General features: G+C 22.6%; 10 protein-coding genes across 10 annotated transcripts, besides 39 other annotated features; 5 read left to right on the top strand and 5 right to left on the bottom strand.

Annotated features, from left to right (window-relative positions):
• Positions 1–120: 120 nt before the first annotated feature.
• On the bottom strand, positions 121–438 carry EDI_056750 (uncharacterized protein; the record flags this gene model as incomplete). Its single annotated transcript, XM_001739284.1, has 2 exons — positions 121–270; positions 316–438. The coding sequence occupies 2 exons, from the start codon at positions 436–438 to the stop codon at positions 121–123; spliced, it is 273 nt and encodes a 90-aa protein (XP_001739336.1).
• Positions 439–582: 144 nt separating this feature from the next.
• EDI_056760 (uncharacterized protein) lies at positions 583–957 on the top strand (the record flags this gene model as incomplete). Its single annotated transcript, XM_001739285.1, has 1 exon — positions 583–957. The coding sequence occupies one exon, from the start codon at positions 583–585 to the stop codon at positions 955–957; it is 375 nt and encodes a 124-aa protein (XP_001739337.1).
• Positions 952–1,035: a sequence feature (AT_rich).
• Positions 1,036–1,038: 3 nt separating this feature from the next.
• On the bottom strand, positions 1,039–2,242 carry EDI_056770 (choline/ethanolaminephosphotransferase, putative; the record flags this gene model as incomplete). Its single annotated transcript, XM_001739286.1, has 2 exons — positions 1,039–2,042; positions 2,131–2,242. The coding sequence occupies 2 exons, from the start codon at positions 2,240–2,242 to the stop codon at positions 1,039–1,041; spliced, it is 1,116 nt and encodes a 371-aa protein (XP_001739338.1).
• Positions 1,385–1,418: a microsatellite.
• Positions 1,423–1,471: a sequence feature (AT_rich).
• Positions 1,569–1,612: a sequence feature (AT_rich).
• Positions 2,033–2,103: a sequence feature (AT_rich).
• Positions 2,243–2,371: 129 nt separating the features above from the next.
• Positions 2,372–3,865, top strand: EDI_056780 (importin subunit alpha-1, putative; the record flags this gene model as incomplete). The annotated part of the gene is made up of 1 exon (XM_001739287.1): positions 2,372–3,865. One exon carries the CDS (start codon positions 2,372–2,374, stop codon positions 3,863–3,865), a length of 1,494 nt encoding a protein of 497 aa, XP_001739339.1.
• Positions 2,440–2,532: a microsatellite.
• Positions 2,950–2,980: a sequence feature (AT_rich).
• Positions 3,555–3,580: a sequence feature (AT_rich).
• Positions 3,634–3,673: a sequence feature (AT_rich).
• Positions 3,855–3,885: a sequence feature (AT_rich).
• A 69-nt stretch (positions 3,886–3,954) lies between these two features.
• Positions 3,955–4,097: a sequence feature (AT_rich).
• Positions 4,098–4,102: 5 nt separating this feature from the next.
• EDI_056790 (uncharacterized protein) lies at positions 4,103–5,518 on the top strand (the record flags this gene model as incomplete). Its single annotated transcript, XM_001739288.1, has 1 exon — positions 4,103–5,518. One exon carries the CDS (start codon positions 4,103–4,105, stop codon positions 5,516–5,518), a length of 1,416 nt encoding a protein of 471 aa, XP_001739340.1.
• A 23-nt stretch (positions 5,519–5,541) lies between these two features.
• Positions 5,542–5,675: a sequence feature (AT_rich).
• A 61-nt stretch (positions 5,676–5,736) lies between these two features.
• On the top strand, positions 5,737–7,146 carry EDI_056800 (sgd1p, putative; the record flags this gene model as incomplete). Its single annotated transcript, XM_001739289.1, has 1 exon — positions 5,737–7,146. One exon carries the CDS (start codon positions 5,737–5,739, stop codon positions 7,144–7,146), a length of 1,410 nt encoding a protein of 469 aa, XP_001739341.1.
• Positions 6,267–6,294: a sequence feature (AT_rich).
• Positions 7,147–8,862: 1,716 nt separating the features above from the next.
• Positions 8,863–8,893: a sequence feature (AT_rich).
• A 434-nt stretch (positions 8,894–9,327) lies between these two features.
• Positions 9,328–9,387: a sequence feature (AT_rich).
• A 101-nt stretch (positions 9,388–9,488) lies between these two features.
• Positions 9,489–10,550, bottom strand: EDI_056810 (uncharacterized protein; the record flags this gene model as incomplete). Its single annotated transcript, XM_001739290.1, has 2 exons — positions 9,489–10,439; positions 10,488–10,550. The coding sequence occupies 2 exons, from the start codon at positions 10,548–10,550 to the stop codon at positions 9,489–9,491; spliced, it is 1,014 nt and encodes a 337-aa protein (XP_001739342.1).
• A 232-nt stretch (positions 10,551–10,782) lies between these two features.
• Positions 10,783–10,838: a sequence feature (AT_rich).
• A 29-nt stretch (positions 10,839–10,867) lies between these two features.
• EDI_056820 (AP-3 complex subunit mu-1, putative) lies at positions 10,868–12,465 on the bottom strand (the record flags this gene model as incomplete). Its single annotated transcript, XM_001739291.1, has 4 exons — positions 10,868–11,107; positions 11,201–12,039; positions 12,103–12,186; positions 12,360–12,465. The coding sequence occupies 4 exons, from the start codon at positions 12,463–12,465 to the stop codon at positions 10,868–10,870; spliced, it is 1,269 nt and encodes a 422-aa protein (XP_001739343.1).
• Positions 11,109–11,191: a sequence feature (AT_rich).
• Positions 12,057–12,101: a sequence feature (AT_rich).
• Positions 12,188–12,301: a sequence feature (AT_rich).
• Positions 12,327–12,347: a sequence feature (AT_rich).
• A 16-nt stretch (positions 12,466–12,481) lies between the features above and the next one.
• Positions 12,482–12,606: a microsatellite.
• Positions 12,515–12,605: a microsatellite.
• A 12-nt stretch (positions 12,607–12,618) lies between the features above and the next one.
• Positions 12,619–12,642: a sequence feature (AT_rich).
• Positions 12,643–12,910: 268 nt separating this feature from the next.
• Positions 12,911–12,943: a sequence feature (AT_rich).
• Positions 12,944–13,036: a microsatellite.
• Positions 13,037–13,166: 130 nt separating this feature from the next.
• Positions 13,167–13,202: a sequence feature (AT_rich).
• An 83-nt stretch (positions 13,203–13,285) lies between these two features.
• Positions 13,286–15,271, top strand: EDI_056830 (EIN3-binding F-box protein, putative; the record flags this gene model as incomplete). The annotated part of the gene is made up of 1 exon (XM_001739292.1): positions 13,286–15,271. The coding sequence occupies one exon, from the start codon at positions 13,286–13,288 to the stop codon at positions 15,269–15,271; it is 1,986 nt and encodes a 661-aa protein (XP_001739344.1).
• Positions 14,185–14,213: a sequence feature (AT_rich).
• Positions 15,272–15,440: 169 nt separating the features above from the next.
• Positions 15,441–15,511: a sequence feature (AT_rich).
• Positions 15,512–15,625: 114 nt separating this feature from the next.
• Positions 15,626–15,649: a sequence feature (AT_rich).
• A 110-nt stretch (positions 15,650–15,759) lies between these two features.
• Positions 15,760–15,887: a microsatellite.
• EDI_056840 (uncharacterized protein) lies at positions 15,877–17,615 on the bottom strand (the record flags this gene model as incomplete). The annotated part of the gene is made up of 2 exons (XM_001739293.1): positions 15,877–17,433; positions 17,598–17,615. 2 exons carry the CDS (start codon positions 17,613–17,615, stop codon positions 15,877–15,879), a joined length of 1,575 nt encoding a protein of 524 aa, XP_001739345.1.
• Positions 15,986–16,011: a microsatellite.
• Positions 16,374–16,408: a sequence feature (AT_rich).
• Positions 16,645–16,675: a sequence feature (AT_rich).
• Positions 16,705–16,727: a sequence feature (AT_rich).
• Positions 17,501–17,596: a sequence feature (AT_rich).
• Positions 17,616–17,885: 270 nt separating the features above from the next.
• Positions 17,886–17,932: a sequence feature (AT_rich).
• A 153-nt stretch (positions 17,933–18,085) lies between these two features.
• Positions 18,086–18,106: a sequence feature (AT_rich).
• Positions 18,107–18,578: 472 nt separating this feature from the next.
• Positions 18,579–18,637: a sequence feature (AT_rich).
• An 81-nt stretch (positions 18,638–18,718) lies between these two features.
• Positions 18,719–18,822: a sequence feature (AT_rich).
• Between the last annotated feature and the right edge of the window lie 100 nt (positions 18,823–18,922).

Below are 18,922 nucleotides of genomic sequence, written 5' to 3' on the forward strand. Positions count from 1 at the left end.
TTTTGATAAATGGAAAGTCTAATTGATATTTCATATTTAAGAACTCAAATCTTATGAAATTGTATTTTAGATAAAAAAAAAACAAAGAGAAATAACATAATTATCTAAAAAAAATGTAATTTAATGAACAGAAGCTTTAGCAACAATATCTTTTGAAGATAATTTATACATTAAAGTTCCATTTTTAATAAAATATTGACCATCTTCTAATTGATACATTGTTTCAGCTCTAGCTATTCGTTCTTCTTCATTTATCTTTTTCATTTGTTGCTAATATATTAATTATCTTTCTGATAGTATATAAAAACAACAAACTCTATCTTTTTTTCTAATTTCTTGCATTTCTTTAAAATATCTATATGTTAATTGTTCATGTGCAAAATGCATATCGTATTGTTGTTGTATTTCATCATGTTGATTTTTGTGTTCTCTTTCCATACCTAAGTGATACTAGTTTTAAATGAGTTTCTTCTTTCTATCAATTACGTTATATATATCGAAAAAAATATTTATTAAGAAATTCAAAACCCTATTCATCTCAAATAAAAATTAAGTTATTTGCACTAATTTGATTAAGAAGTTATGAAATTATTTACACACAACCTTCTTATTTGTACAAAACGACAATGTGGTATTAATAGTTTTCCATTAAAAATTACAGCAGAAAAAGTTGAAAAAGTAACAACACCACTTGATGCAAACTTTTTAATTTCACTTGTTGAGTCAGAACGATTAAATTGGAATGGACTTGTGACTGGTGCAGCAAATATTGGATTAGTAGTTCCACCAACTCTTCCAGAAGATTGGAAAACAAACCAACAATTTCTTCAAGCTCTTTGGGATGTTGTTATGGATTGTCAAGTTATTGAAGGGGAATTAATTTGTCCTATCTGTGAAAGACATTATCCAATTCATAATGGAATACCAAATATGCTATTAAGTGAACAAGAGTTTTAAATGAATATTTCAAATTAAATAACAATAAATGAATAATAAGTAAAATTATCTTTTTTTTTCATTTTAAATGATTATATTGACTCAAATAGTAAATGGATGGAGTCTTAAAACTTTACTGAAAATAATAAACACATTAATGATCAATGATAGTTCTGATAAAAATGCAAAACTAAATCCAAATATTATCAAAATAACAGTTGGAAATGAATCTATTCCAGTTAAGTTACCAGTAATCAAATTAATATTAGAAATATTCACAAGATAAATATTTGAAAATAATATAAAAGTAGAATATAAAAAACCAATTCCTGGACGATCTATTTGAAGAATATAATGAGCAATAAAAAGTTGAATATAATGAGTTAATAATAATATTGAAGTGAAAATTTTAAGTTGAAGAAGAATTGATGAATTAGTTTTTTTCATCATAATAAATAATGCAATAATAATAATAATAATAAATGGATAAATTGTTTTAATTATATTAGAATAATTTCTTAATTTAATTAAAATAGTAATAACATTAACTAAAGCAAATATAGTAAGAATAATAACAAGTAATGTATTTAATGATAAATTTCCTAATTTTGTTGTTTGAAAAATATATGGAGTTAAATTAAAAATTGTTCTAATTATTTGATAAATAATTAATATACATAATGCTTCAGTTGGATTTAAAATATAGCCAAATTCTAATTTACCTTCAAAATATCCAATAAAATGATTCATATAAAAAACTATATAACATTCAAGTATTAAAATTATTTGTTGTGTTTGATTCATTCCACATTGTTGAGTTAAAATAACAATAATTATTCCTGATGTAAATGCATCAATACCATGATCAACAAGTTCTCCTAATGCACTTGATGATTTTGTTCTTCTTGCTTGCATTCCATCTAAACTATCAAATAATTGATATAAAAATAATAAAATCCCAATAATTAAATATTCATATCGTCCAAAAATATTAAGATAATGTACAACTAAAGCTAGAAGACATGCAATTAATCCTAAAATACTAATAATATTTGGAGCTAAATTTCTTGGTATTAAATAAGTTAGAATTGGTTGGTATAAATATTCTAATAAAATGAATAAGTTTAATAAGTTTAATAATGGAAATAAATATTACATTTTTTTTTTCATAGAAGTAAAGAAAATAATACAAACTATTAAAAATATAAGTATTCAATAATGAATGATCAATACATGAGTATTTATGTTGATGAAGTTTTTCTGTATTTTTTTTTGTAAAATAAAGATCATCATTAAAACAATACATCTCTGTCTTTTCAATTAAAAAATGATTTATTTAGAACATAATTCAATAAAATTTTTAAGTTCAAGAAATTTATAAAATATGTTATTCCAAAAACAAAAACTAAAAACTAGTAAAAATAAAAGAAGGAGAATGTATAGAAAAAGTATACAAAATTTATCTGAAGTATGTAATACTAATTATTCAATACATTCTACATTAAGACAAAATAAAAGAAAAGAAATGTTAGAGTTAAAAAGAAAAAATAATAAAGAAGAAGAAATAGAAAAAATAAAAATAAATTCAGAAGAAAAATATTTTAATGTAAATGATAAACAAATACAATTACTTCTTAATGGAATTCAAAGTGATAATTATGAAATTATCATTGAAAGTATTAAAATGTTAAAAGAAATTGTTAAAAAAGCACCAGAAGTTTCAAATGAATTTGAATCAAGAATATTTGATATGATACTTATGACAATAACTATTCCTCGTATGTTACAAATATTTCAAAAAAACATTGATAATGAAGTTAAAATGAATATACTTTATATATTAGTTAATGTAAGTTCAGGAAATACTCAACAACTTATAAAAATGATTCAACTTGGAGTTATTGAACAACTTCTTCCATTTATGTTAACAAATCAATTTAAAAGAGATATTTGTTGGGTATTTGCAAATTTAGCTTCAGAAAATATTAAATTAAGAGATGAAGTAATGAATAGAATAATTAATATATTAATATATTTTATTAAAGATAATACAGAACAAGCAATGTTTGTTGAATGTACAAGATTAGTTTCTAATTTATGTTTATTTACACCAAAACCATCTTATTCTATATTTACACAATTTGCTGAATATCTTATATATGCAGCAACAATGAATGATTCAATGATTGTATCACAAGCATTACTTGGATTAGATTATTTATGTGAAGATACAACATATTGTCAAAATCTAAAAAAACCACTTTTACCACTTTTTATTAAAGGAATTAAAAGTGGAAATGAAGAAGTAATGATAGTTGTATTACAATGTATTGGAACATTAATTTCAAATGATAATGAATTTGCACAAGAATTAGTAAATAATGGATTTATAAATGAAATGATAATAATTTCAGATTATACAAATGATAAAATTACACCAACTCTAATGTATTGTTTATCAAATATTATTGCATGTAAACAAGGAAATGCTGCTTCAATCATTGTAAATAGTAAATTATTTAAAAATATTCTTGTTGAAATAAATACATCACCAATTCATGAAATTGTTATTGAATCAGGATGGGTATTAATTAATATTCTTGCTGTACTTAATGATGATATTATTAATAAAATATTAAATATTGATGTATTTGATTCATTTTATAGAATACTTTCTATTTCATATGGTGAAACTTCTAATATTTTACATTATACTTTAAAAATAATTATAAAAATTCTTGAAATTGGAGAAAAAGAAAGTCATTTTCATGGATTTAATTGTTATCAAATAATGTTAGAAGAAAGTAATTGTGTTGGATTATTAGATGGTATGAAAGAAGAAGATATTCTAAGTATAGAAAATCAAGAACTTCTTTTAGAAATTGAAAAATATTGGGAAGATGATAATAATCAAATGGAATTAAATTAATATTTTTTATTGAATATATTGAATATCCTTTCTGATCTTTCTAGTTTTTTTTTTTTAAATTCTGAAATCTTAATCAACAACTCTTTTTCTAAAATTATCTAATTTATTATTAGAAAAAATCCTTTAAAGAAAATACTATCTTAAAAAAAAAAAAAAACTAAGAATATTCTTTATATCTATAAATAACAATAATGAAAATAACAAAACTAAAACAAAAAAATCTATAAAAATAGAAAGATGAGTGACCAAGAAAAGGATGATTCATACACTTTGACTGATGAAGAAACAAACAATGAATTTACCTCTGTTGAGAATTCACCACCTAGTAAGAGTCATTATTCTAAAGAAACATTAAAATTTGAACAAAAAGAAAATACTATGGAAATAACCCAAGAACAACAAATATTTCCAAGAAATGATCCTCTAACAACATTATCAATACAATCTACTACAAACATATTAAATGAACCAGAGAAAAAAATAAATAACCAAACAAAAAAAAAGAATCAATCTCATCAACAAGAAAAGTCATTTACAAATAAAAATAATAACCCTAAAATAAATGAAATTAAAGATGTTTTTAACCAACAAAATACTAAAGAACAATCAGATTATTCTTCTTCAGTTGAACTACTTCAACTACCTGTTGCTTTTCCTAAGAAAGATGATAAAATAAGAATTGGTTTAAAATCAGAAAAAGAAAAAAAAATTTTACAGAAAGATTTATCTTCTACAACAACTTTTCCAAAACAAAGAAATCAAAAAGAAACAATTGGATTATTACAACCACCACTTCCTATACAAACAACAAGTTCAATACAAAAATCTAATTCATCTCAGAAAAGAACTTTCCAACATATTGTTCGTGATATTATTAAAGAAAGAGAATCTTGTCATACACCATCTCCAGTTAAATATGAATCAATAAGAGATAGAACTAAAGATATCCCTAGAGAACAACAAAAAATATCTTTAAATCAAAATTTGAAACCTTATAAAAAAGAAGAAATTCCTAATGTTTATCCACAACAATCTCTTCAACCATCAGGACCTAAAAGAATATCTACATTTAATAATTCTTTTCCTTCTATTGTTCAACAACCAGAAATGTTTTATAGACAAGAACCACTTCAAATAAAACGAACAATTCAACAACCACAAATAGGACAACAACCAATCCTATTTAATCAAAATGTATTTGAAGTATTTGAAAAATATTTTATGATGTTTGGAGCATTTGTAGAATGTTGGCCAGATGATGCATTTATACAATACCCAAAACAATTTGTTAAGAAAGTAGTAAAAGATTATATAATGAATCCTGAATTATTTCAAACATGTCCATTACATATTAGAAATCAAATTTATTCATATACAGCATTAAAATATGTATTAAATCAAGTGAGAAAAGGATCATATGAATTACCATTTGAACTTGAATTAATGTATAAAGATGGATGGGAAAGAAGTTGTGATGTATGTTTATTAAAAGAAATGGAACGATGTGGATTATGTTATTTTGAAGGATATGTTCAAAATGACTGTATTAATTATGTTTTAACACAAGTTATGAAATTAAGTCAAGAACAAAAAATAGCTTTTATTCAACAAAGGTGTTCATTTTTATTAAGGTGTATTATTTTAAAGAGATAAAAGAGAAAAAAAGTAGTAGTATCAATTAATTAATGATTTTCTTTTGAATATAAAAAAATTCAATAGAATAGTATTTTGATTTTAAATCTTCATATAACATATTATTTGATTATTAAATTATTTTTTCTTAAAAAAAAAATATTGTTATTATTTTTTTGTTTTAGGGTTTATTTAGAAAATTTTGTTGTTTTTTTGATTAATTAATTATCATTCACATTATGAGTGAACAAGAAGTTTTAAGATTTGTTCGTGGACAATTAAATAGAATTTCTGAAAGTACATTAGAAGGAATTATTGGAACTGTGAGTGGATATTATCAACAATATCCAAAAGCATTTGTTACTCAAGCTATTATTACGTGTTGTATAAAAACAATTAATGTTATGTCAGATTTAACAGAACAAGTATTATTATTATCTGCATTTGTTTCTGGAATATCTGGTGCAGTAGATATTGGAATTTGTGGTGAATTACTTCAAGAATTATTTCAAGAACCACCTACAGGATCAGTAGCAGTATTTTTATGTGGATTATATTATATGAAAGTAATTGATGAGAAATTATTGATTGAATTATTAATAGAATCTATTGAAAAAAATAAATTTGATATAGTTATGGCAATAATTCAGAATGGAGGAAATAAAATAAGAAATGAGAATCCAAAATGTTTGAGAGAAATTTTAATAAAAGTTAATGAAGTAATAAAAGGGAAAGAACTTAGTGTAAAAGAGAAATTTGTAATTGAGAGTTTAAATGATTTAAAAAATAATAAATTAGTTGGTAAGAATGAAGTTGTACTTGAAAGATATAAAAAAATTATTGGAATTGTTTGGAAAAAGTATGGAGTTACTAAAGGATTTGAATTAAGTGTTGGATTAAAAAATATAATAGATAAAACAAATAAATGGTGGGAAGCTGGTTCTGCACATTCAGAAATGTTTGTTACAGCATTAACAAATCAAGGAGAAAATGAAACAGTTGCAAAAGCAAGAGAACATCATATGAATACTGAACTTAGAAAAGCAATTTTTATTGCATTAATGGGTGCAATGGATTATGTTGATGGATATCAAAGAATACTTCAACTTGGATTACATGGAGAACAAGAAAGAGAAGTTGTATTTGTTTTAATGTATTGTTTAGGACAATCAAAAACTTATAATAAATATTTTGAACTTATTGCAGAACAAATTATTCAAAAATCTAAATCAAATAAATTTACTTTTCAAATAGCATTCTATGAAAGAATGAAAGATTTAGAAAAATATAGTATAAGAGCTATCATTAATTGGGCAACACTTCTTGGTGTATTAATATCAAAAGATTTTCTTGGATTAAGAGTTTTAAAAGGAATTAATTTAATTACACCAACTACTATGGAAATTGTTTTTGCAAGAACTGTTCTACAAAGAGTTTTAGGAGATGATTCAATGGAAAATGTTACAAATATATTTACAAAACTTATTGCTTTAAAAGATGTTGATTCTTTGAAAATTAGAAAAGGTATACATCTTTTTTTACTTAAAAAAATGGGAAAATGTCAAGATCCTTCTCAACGACATCTTATTGAAAAACGAAAACAGATGATGATTAAATTACTTAATTCATCTGTTGATGCATTAATGTAATATTCTTCTTATCACTTATGATTATTTAATGTTGAGTTGATTAAAGAATTGTTTTTAATTCATATTTTAAACTACTTTATGTTTTTTTTTTTTGTTAGAAATATAACTAACAATTTCTAAAGATAAAATGAGTGATAGAAAAGCAAGTCTTTAATTTCTTAAAACAGTTTATTTTCTTTAATTTCATTAAAACGAACTACATGGCTGATGATCTATTTGTTTACTTTTATTGTTTATGATAATTATTTAATAAACAATATTGGTAATATCATAAATCTGTGTTATTTTCTTTTTCTGTATTATCTAATTCATTCTCATTAAACAAGAGAAAATTCAAGTTTAATGTCAAGTTAATCAAATTAGTTATTGTGTAATGAGATTTAATTGTGTTGTTTATTAGAAATAAATCCAGGAGGAATATGAAAATTTGATATAAACTAAGTTTATTCTTCAATTTATGAATTTGTTCATAATTAGTATTGATATTTGAAAAGAAACCAATAAAACATATTCACATTATTGAAAAAAAAAATAGTTTGAAGACAAAAGAATACAAAAGTGGTGAATGTTAAATGAAAGTAAAAACAATAGTTAATACGATTTTATGTAAATATTAAATGATTGAAATAATTTATATGAAAATATACAAAATTCAATTTGAATGATATTCATTTTCTATTTCATATGAAGGAATATTTTATTCTTACATAACTTTATTCATTAAATGACAACACAAAACAATAAAAAATAAATAAAGAGTAAATCTTCAGTCAATTATAATGTTTATTAAATCTAAATACATTGTTATTTTCCTTTATAAAAACTCTTCAATCATTTACTTCATTTCACTTCTTATTTTGACCATAACCATATTCTCAACTTCAAATTCTAAAGATTATCTCATACGAATCATTACTTTGTAATTACAACTCACTTACTAGTATCTCTTTTGAATAACTTCATTTCTCTATTAAATTTGATTTCTTTATGACATTTTATTATAATTGTTTTCAGTTAATCTTTTAATTTCCTTAACTTTTATTTGAATATCACCAACTGCTAATGAATGAACAATATTACCACTTTTAGTAATCATACTAATCGTGTTATATACTTTTTGATTCAAAAATAAATGACGTCCACTTTTAATATTCGTTCATACCATAATATTTCTTCATTATTTGATTTCTTTTATGAATCCATATATGTGTAACAATCCTTTCTATTTTGTTTCTGATTAAACCATTTTATATTTCAACATTTCCAATTCTATTAGCCACCAGCAAACTACAAAGTTTGAATTTTATTACAACAATGAAATAAAAGAAAACATTGATGTCGTTCAGGAATCTTTTTACTACAAAAATGTTTTAATCTGTTCTTTGGTTTAAACTACAGAGTAAAACTTTTTCTTATACTGTCTTTATTCATTTCTTCCTGTATAAGATATATAACATTACAAACATCAAGAGTCAAAGGATTTTATCAATAGTTTTTGATGAAAGAATAAAACAAGGAATAGAAAACAAATAACGTTGTAAACAAAACATTAACAGATTCAATACTCATGTCAGTAAATAACAACCGAATTGTAAAAAATATACCAATAAACAAATAACAAGCAACACTAAAAATTAAGTAAACAATAAACTAAAATGAATAGCACAATGAAAAAATAAATTTATTAGAGTATATTTAAGATATTCAAAAAGTCAGATTTATTAATTAAATAAATTAACAATTATTTCATGTCAGTGTTTAACTAATGAATACATCATAATATAATATTTCAATTGATTAACTAACAATATCAATTAGGCATAATAATAAAATAGTTATTTATTCTATTTCAATTAACATGTTTTATAAGTATTAAATACAAATTGAATGAATCATCATAAACAATAATGAAATATAAAAAGAAAACACATAGAACATATTATTTTGATATTGTGTTTCAACAATTAAGTGTGTTGAAAGTAATATGAAAATAATTTTTAGCTATTTTTATTTTGTAAGAATGAGTAAGAACAAATTATTTATATAACAATATGAAATTCTAAGTTATTATGTTTTCTTAGGTTATTTCCATCAAAATTTTATTAAAATTGTATTGCTTTACTATTGGTTATTGAAATCATTTTAAAATTATATTATCAGAATTATTATTCATTAACCAAGTTTAATTTAAATTAAACAATTATATGTATTGATAAGATTCATAATTTATATAAATTAATTCCAAATAATTAGATGATATTATTCTCTAATTTCACAATTAAATAAAGTAAACGATCTTTAGAATAAAAAATTCTTGAAAAATGGACTTAAATTCTTTTAGTCTATTTCCATTGTAATACAAAAAGATATTTTATTCTAAATGTTGAAGGATAATGATTACCTGTGAAAGTATCAATCTCTTTGGATTTTATAGTGTAGAACTCATCAATATTTTGATATACAAAAGATTTTCCATAGTGTTTAATATAAAAAGCAGCATCTATATCAATAAGTTTCTCAGTTTCAAGGTTAGACATCAACCATAATGCACTAGTATTAGTAGTTCTTTGAAATCTTTTTGGTTTTGTTCCACGACATCCACCAAGAGTAAAAATGAAATGATTTGGATCATTTTTAGCATGAATAAGATGTTGACAAGTTTTTGGGATTTGACCAAAATGACATCCAAATACAAATCCATTTGAAACACTAAAAAGAAATGTAATGTTTTGTTTTCCACTAATTTTGTCATTAAAATCTGCAGTACTACCTAATTGATGAACTGAATAAATTAATTCACATTCATTTTTACCAACCCATTTCTGAAGACTTTCAATGTCTAGTGTTGAAATGACCGTTGATAAATTATTGAATTTACTTAGTTGTATGTGACTAAGAGGTTTTGATGTCAATTGATCTATCCAATCATGTTGAATTTCTTTAACTTGTTGAGTAAGATAATCAAATTTATACCTTTCTTGAATCTTTTTAGTTTTTATTGATGATAACAACGAAGTAGAAGAAAATTGAAGTAATCTATGTTTCATATTATGAGGAAGAAACTTGATAAAACTATCGAAGAGTGTTTCTGGACAATGACATAATAATGAAAAGTCTTTTTTGATAGACTCAATGAATGTAGATATTTCATGGAGATTATCTTCAGTTATTGAATATTGTCTATAAATCAAACTTGCTAATGAAAGAGATGGATTTGTAAGTAATACAAATAAAGCATCTTGTTTTGTCTTAATTTCAAGAACTTCTTTTAAGATAACATCAATAATATCATTCTTTAATAACATTAATTATTTAGTTATGTATAAAAAAAGATAACAAACAATTAATGAGTTAATAGAATTTATCTCAATAAATAATTGGTTAATAGATTCATCAATTGTCATAGAATTTAATAAATTTCTTATTGATTTATGTTTTCTTAAATTAATAACTTTTTGTTTTAGAATGATTATAATATCATTCAAAGAAAGAAAGAAAAAAAAAGGAAATCAGGTTTAGAAGAACAATTTTCTCTACAGTTAATTCAGAGACTCTAATTTAGACATCATATTTCCAATAATTAAATAATAGACTTAATTCAAAAATTTTAATTGTTTTTGATAAAGAAATTATGGGTTTATTAATAATAGAATATAAATAACAAAATTTTTGTATTGAAATTATTAAAAATTCAATCAATTGAAAACGATTCAATTCATGATTAAACTTTAATGAGATATCTTCCTCCATAAGTAGTAAATTTAACTCCTTTTCTTACTTGATAAGGTTGATTACATTCAAGATGTTTAAATCTTAATCCAGAAGCAGCATAATTAATAATTTGGAAATTCATTGAAACTTTAGTAAAAGTATCAGTATCTTCATACATTGAACGGTTAACAGTACCACTAATAGTTGGGACAATTTTTGGGTCATTTTTTCCAATATTCCAAATTAAAACCTATTTTATTACTTAATATTTCATTATTATTATATAAGTAATGTTGTTATTTTAATAAATAAATTAATGAAAATAATTAAAAATGAAACAAACATGTTTTATTCCATCAAAAATATATTTTCCAGTATTAACAACTAATTGACATGATGTAACAGAAACTGGAAATTCTATGATAACTTGTTGATTAATTAATTCACTTTTTAATGGACCATTTCCAAATCCTGCAATATTATTTGAATAAACACTTAATTCAACTAATCCTTGTGAAGAAGTATATTTAATAGATCCACCTAATTTAATTGGTGCTTGAAGAGTACCTCTTACACGATAATTAAATAATGTAAATTTTCCATCAGGTGGAATAAAAGAAAGAACTTTTTGTTGTTCCCATTTTCCAATTCTAATACATGGATGAAATGAAACATCATCTATAATTTGTGGATTTTCAAATCTAAGTGTAATATCTGGAATTCCACTTAATGAAGAAATACAAATTACTTCTCCTAATACTTCTGTTCTTGATGCTTTTCCTGTTATAAGATTAAAAACTGTAGAAATACGTTCATTAACATCAAATAAAATTTCATTTGTTTTATGAATAACTCCATCTTTTCTCCATGGAAGAGTTCTTGAACCTAATGCATCTTTATCATAATTTACTGTTAATTCTCCTAAAACTGCTTTTTCTATTTTTTGAGATGTTGTATTTTCATTAAGAAGAGCATCAATAGTATTTGGTTCTGTAATAAATGGAAATCCTCCATCAGCAAGTTGATCCATAATTTGTATAAGACGAATATAATCTTGTTTTAATGTATTATCATTAAATGATCCATCTGGATAACAATATTTTAATATAATACGAATTCGTTGAAGAAATGATGAAATAAATAATGGTGAAACATCTATATCAGTAACAGCAATAAAATAGACTGAATTAGATGGTAACTATTATTAAGATTTTTTATTATTTTAATCTAATAAGAATATAAAACAAACTTCATGACAAAAATGGAATAAACAATAACTATTACAATTGATTACTGGTGGTATATTATTATAATTTGGAATAGTAGTTACTATAAAAAGTAAATATTTAATTTTAAATCTTTTTTTTTTATAAACAAATATAATTTATTAAATATATTTATAATTTTAAAATACCTTTTTTATTTTATATTGAAATTAATTAATCCAATTAATATTTACCTGAATTTGGTAAAATAAAAAATAATTAAATGTCAAAACAAACATTTATCATAAAATGGAACTAGAACACCTTTATCAATTGTTTTTCCATAATTTTTTTGGTAAATAATATCATTTGAACAATTTACAATAAATAATGCTTTGATCATTCGTTTGATTATGCAGTTCTTTTCTTCTTAGAACTTTTCTTCTTCAGAATTTTCTTCCTTTTCTTTTTGTTTTTTAACTTTTAGTATTTAGTTCTTTTATTGTTTCTTTTCTTATTGTTCTTTTTGTTTTGTCCTTCTTTCAAAAATACTATGATTTATAATTTTTTTATTATAAAACACCATTCAATAATATGGTTTGTCTTTAAAAAATATAATTGTTTATCTTAGAACAAAACCATTGCATAGAGTGGTTATTAACTCTAAACTATTGAGAAAATTATTTCTCATTTTATTACCAATAAATTTTTCTTCTTATTTCTCTAAAAAAATAAACTTATTCTTCTTTTATATTAATCTTTGTAATATTTCTTTTCAATTATTGTTTTCTATTGTAGAGTGGGTGATATATAATGAAAATGATTTAATTTAATGAAAACTAGAATTCATAAAATAAAAAACATAAATTAATAATAAATAATATTGTTATTTCTATTTACTTAATTGAATTTTCAAGTCTTTGTTCCTTTTCTTATTTTCATTCAATTATATTTTTCATTAATTTTATTCCTATAATATACATCAATAAAGTATAAGATATTTTAAAAGAATAAAACGTATAATCTAAAAACAATAATTCTTAACAAGAAAATTTACATAATCTGTAGTTTAAACATGAAAAAGAATAATAAACAATGAATTTGATAATAAAAAATTATATATTATATTGATTTTAATAAGAAACTTCCAAGTACTTTACTTTTTCCAAATTGTTTTTTTCTTTTTTTTTTTTAACTGTTAATATCATTTTTGAAATAAGAAGATGCAATCATTTCAATTAACTCATCAAAGAAGAAGAAAAGCTGTTTCATTAAATATTCCATCTCATCCATTTTCATTATTTTGTCGTGAAGGAACAATTATTCCTTCATTAACAGAAATTATTTTAGATGCATTTAGTCGGTTTGATGAAAATTTTTCATCATTATCACAATCACAAGAACCATTACCTTTACCACCATTACTTGCTACAAAATTACTTCAAGTAGTTTCAAATAATCCAAATGCAACAGATATAGATTTAAATATTATTATGTATAGATTACTTGCATCAGGTGTAAATACAATAACATTAGATATTCATAATACACATTTATTAACAAGAAGTACTTGTCTTAATATATTTCAATTATCATTATCATTACATATTACTACATTAGATATTTCATTTGCTAGAGGATGTTCATCAGATGAATTAGGAATTATGTGTAAAAATTTTCCATATTTAAAACATTTAAATGCATCAGGATGTCTTCCATTTGATGATTTTTGTTTATTAGCAATATTACAATCATCACCACCATTAGAAACACTTAATGTTTCTAATTGTTCAAGAATTACAGATTATGGAATACAAAATATTTTAAATGTAAATACATTACGTATTTTTAAAGCAAATAATACATTATTAACAAGTAAAGGTTTACAATACCTTCATGATTTAATTGAATTAGAATTATTAAATTGTAAAAATCTTACTGATGAATGTCTTTCTATTCTTTCAAAAAGAAATTCACATTTATCTTCATTATCTATATCTTCACAAAGATTAACTGATAAATCAATTCAATCATTTTTACAAAAAATTCCTGAATTAACTTATTTAAATTTAACAAATTGTGTTAATGCTGGAATACTTACTTTATCTCAATTATTTCATTCTAAATTTAAATTAAATAATTTAAATTTATCTAATTGTTTTGGTGTTTCTGGTGAACATCTTATGAGATCTTATAATCAATTATATGCTTCTTCTTTATTTTCTTGGTTAGCTGATCTTATTTATTTAAATATTTCTGGTTGTACTCGTATTTCTACTTATTTTTTAACTAATATTTTACAAAATACTCCAAATTTAAAAACTTTAATATTAGATGGATTAATTGTTGATGAACCTTCTATTCAATCTTTTCTTCAATCAAGTTGTGTTGCAGCAAATGTCACTAGAAGATCTGTTGTTAGAAAAGGTGGGAAATTTTCTCCTCTTACTTTATCTTTTAAACAATGTAAAATGAATGAACAAACTTTAATTAATTTCTTTACTGTTAGAGGATGTGATTTAATTAGCTTAAATCTTAATTCTTGTCTTGCTTTAACTACTATTGCTTTAACTGTATTAGGTGATAATGCTCATTCTTTAACTCATTTTTATTGTACAAATAATACTACTTTAACTGAAACTGCTTTAATTCAATTCATTTATCGTTCTCCTCGTCTTAGAGTATTATTCTTAAGTAATACAACAGCAGTAACTAATAGAGTAATATTAGCTGTAAGAGATTCTTGTTTAAATTTATCTCATTTTGATATCAGTGGTTGTGAAAATATTACTCCTGATTGTGGTATCATTTTATCTGGTATCCATTCATTACAATATCTTGATATCTCTTTTACTCCTTTTACTCCAAATCAAATTCAATTCATTATTAATGCTTTACCTAGAATTACTAGTTTTTCTATGCAAGGAGTTACTTATAGTGCCCCTCAATTATTTTCTCAAGAAGCTCAATGGATGAATGTAATGAGATTAAATTTCTCTCAATGTAGTGATGCTTTATTATCAAATATTTCCGATTTTTGTCCTTTATTAACTACTGTAGAATTACGTATGTGTGTTAATGTTACTGACTCGGGTATTCAAATGTTACTCAATAAATGTACAAAATTATTAAACATTGTTCTTACTGGTACTTCCGTTTCTCAACAAGTTATTCGTTTTCTTTCTTCTAAAGGTGTTTCTATTTTATAATTAACTTTGTCTTTATTCTTCATTTTAATTTAACTTTGTTTTTTTCTCTTAAATTTATCAGTCCAAAGAAGCAACTCATTTTATAGAATCATTCTTCTAAAGTAATATTATTCAAAGAAGTTAATATTATAGTTAAATAACATCATCAAAATATTCGTTAATATGAATGAATAATTAATAAACTAAATATTGAACATAATAAATAAACACAATTAATACAAATTTTTAAGTAAAATAAAAGAGGTTCATATTTATATTTTTAAAAAAGATTGATAGAACGATTATTAATTGGAATAATGAATATTGTAAATTTTGCAAAGATTAAATAAATTATGATTTTGTTGTAACCACTTCTATAAAAAATATAATAAAAAATAACTACATTTTGAGTACTTAAATTTATAGTTAAAAGAAATAATTTTGTGAAATGAGTAAAGGTATTTTCAAATATAAAGATTTCATTGGTGAAGATATAGATCAATTAATTTATAAGAATATAAAAATTAATAAAAAAGGAGTTAAACGAAATGAAAAGAAGTATCAAAAAGAAATAAATAAAAAAAGAAATGAAATTGGTTTAAATAAAAATAAAATGAATATAAAAGTTATAAATGAACGTTTGATCTGAGAGATGGAGTATTTGAGGAAACACTAACAGGATATACAGTCTCACTAGAATCTAATACACTACTATCACAACCACTTTCATCACCACTTTTCTTTTCTTTCTTTTTCTTTTCGAAAAGTCCTAAAAATGATCTAGATAGCCTATTCTTTTTCTTTTCCTCATATTCACTACTACCAGCAATACAAACAGACGCACAACTTTCTCTTTTATAGTAAGAATTTTTACCACAATCTTTACCTTCAAAAGAAGATAATGAACGAACAACGGGAATTTCTTCGTCTTTAAAGAAAGATTTTCTTTTTTCTTTCTTTTTATCAGAATGTTTTTTGTCTTTCTTTTCTTTTATATGGATTTCAGCAAGACGTTGATTTTCTTGTTTTTCTTTAGCCATCTCACGTAAGAAACTCATTACATCCATTTCATCATCTTGTTCGTTTTTACTTTTCAAGTCATCAAGTCTAATCTGAAGATTACAATTTTTTAATTTTTTAGATTTTAATTCTTTTTTAGCCTTTTCGATTTGAGATTTAATCTCTTCTAATTCTTTAGATTGAGCTTCTGCTTTGTCTAATGTTTCTCTAAAACAATGGTAATAACTCATAGTAAAATTAGCTATATTTTGAATTAACTTATTATAAACTAAAAAATCATCATAACAACAAGCAGGTATTTCCAAAGCTTTTAATAATTTAGCAGAAACTTCATGACTTAAATTTCTTTTAATTGGTAATATAGAAGAGTGAAGTAATAAAATCAAATTATTTAATTTATTTAAAGGTTTAGGATGTTGAATAATTTCAGCTTGATTAATAATTTTATTAAATAATTCAGAAAGACCATTTTCGTCGATACAATTTCTAAGTAATAAAACACAACTTTCATTAGATTTAAATCCGAAAGTTTTAAAAGTTTCAGCAATGAATTTAATCTTATTAATATTTTGATCGATTAATTCGTTTTTATACATCTTTCTAAGTAAAACTTCATTTTGAAGAAAAGGAACAATATTTTGTTGAATAAAAACAGCAAATAATTCTTCATATATTTTTTGAATTTCTTGTTTATTTAAATTAACAGTTTCATGTTCAATAATATATTTTAATATTGAACAATATTCTTTTGGTAATTGTTCAATATTATTTTTCATTGATTCAGTCATTGTTAATATAATTTCTCTTAATGTCCCTAATGATTGATTTGATATTTCTATCATTTCTTCTGTAAATTCTTCTTTTGGACTTTTTAATAATTCAATATTAAGTTGTTCAAAATATTCTGGTGTTTCAATTATTGGTTTACATATATTTCTTTGAAATTCATTGATTTCTTGTAATGAATATACTCGACTAAATATTGAATAAAATCTATTAAATTCTACTTCATTTTTTTCTTCTAAATACGCTGTTTTTAAATTACAATTTTCTTCTTTAAATGCCCATAAAAATAATTCTTCTATTTTTCCATAACTTGAAAAATAATTTAATACAATAATCGCATTTTTAATACATAACGGATCTTCAATATCATAAATTAACTATTTTGTAAATATCATTCCTCTTTTTCTTTAATTTAACGCTTTAAAAACTATTTAACTTCTGGGGTTTATTAAAAACTATACTTTAATAATATTTTTATAATTAAAATATAGTTTAATCAATAAATAGAATTATTTAACACTTATAAAATTTAAAATAAAACCTGGGTTTTAGAAATCATAACACCATGACCTTTTTATATCAATAATAAAACTGTACTAATTCATATGCCCATGTCTCGATAACTATTTAGCTGTAATAAAATAAAAATAATTGTATTGTGTCACCCAGATAGATTAAATTAAAAACAAACAAAAAAACAAACGTTACGACAAATAGAAAGTAAAAGGCCATTGTTTGTGGTGAATAAGAGAGAGTTTAATGTTTCAATGTCTATCATAATAGTCCCTAATGGAATAAAGAAATTAGATCAAAAGATTAAGTAGGGTAGTTATAATCAATTTAAATGAATTTAAAAAAATATAAATAATTTTTATTGTTCCAAAAATAGAGCAAATGGAAATTTATATTGAGTTGTTTATTCCCCTTTGGTATCTTTTTTTCATCTGTTATAGACTTAACTTAAAGATAGAAAGTTAAGAATTAAAAACAAGAAACAAATAATTGGTTGAATGCTAAACTATTCATTTGAAATAATTAATTATATAAATAGGTTCGGATATCTCAAGTAATCTGATTATTTCTTATCAACTATAAAGATGAGTAGAAGTAATGTCAGTCCTTTGATTTCTGCTATGACTTTTTCTAACTCATTGAAAAGACAGAGAAATATCAGGCTCTGCGATGATTGTAAAAGTGAAGAAACTAAGGAAATCTTAAAAATGAAAAGTGAAGATTTTGATAACAGGAATCTATTAATATAAATATAAACACCAATTTTCTATGTCTAAATTGTGAAACACTAACGCCACACAAAATCCATTTTAATATTATGTGGTACCAACTCATCAAGAATCAATCGATGGTACTCTATTTTAAAATAAAGGAAGTTAGAATTTATTCTAAAAACTCCAAACTAATAATCAAAATAAGGAACAAATTATATTGAATAAATTCGAATTTTATATTTTTAGTATAATTATTGGTTGTTATTTTTTCTATTGAAACGAGTATTACAAAAAACTTATATATTTTTTTGTTATTTAAGTAATATTTTAAAAAACTTAAATAAGAATAAAAAATCGCACATTTAGTTTGAAATGATTATTAAGAAATATTCTATTTGTTTTTATAAATATAAGAATAGAACACAAAAACATAAACATTTAATTTTTTTTGTAAGAATAGATATTTTTAAATAAATCAAAAACATGAAAATTACTTATATTATTTAGTTAAACCCTTTTTGAATAAAATTATTTAAAATTCTTTTGAGACTGTTCATTTTCTTTTCTTTCATTATTATATTCTTATTCGTTAACCAATTTTTATTGTAAACTCATTGAAACAATTAAGAAGAGAGTAATT

This window comes from Entamoeba dispar, genomic scaffold, assembly GCF_000209125.1.
Source record: "Entamoeba dispar SAW760 scf_1105229462085 genomic scaffold, whole genome shotgun sequence".
Lineage (NCBI taxonomy): Eukaryota > Evosea > Mastigamoebida > Endamoebidae > Entamoeba > Entamoeba dispar.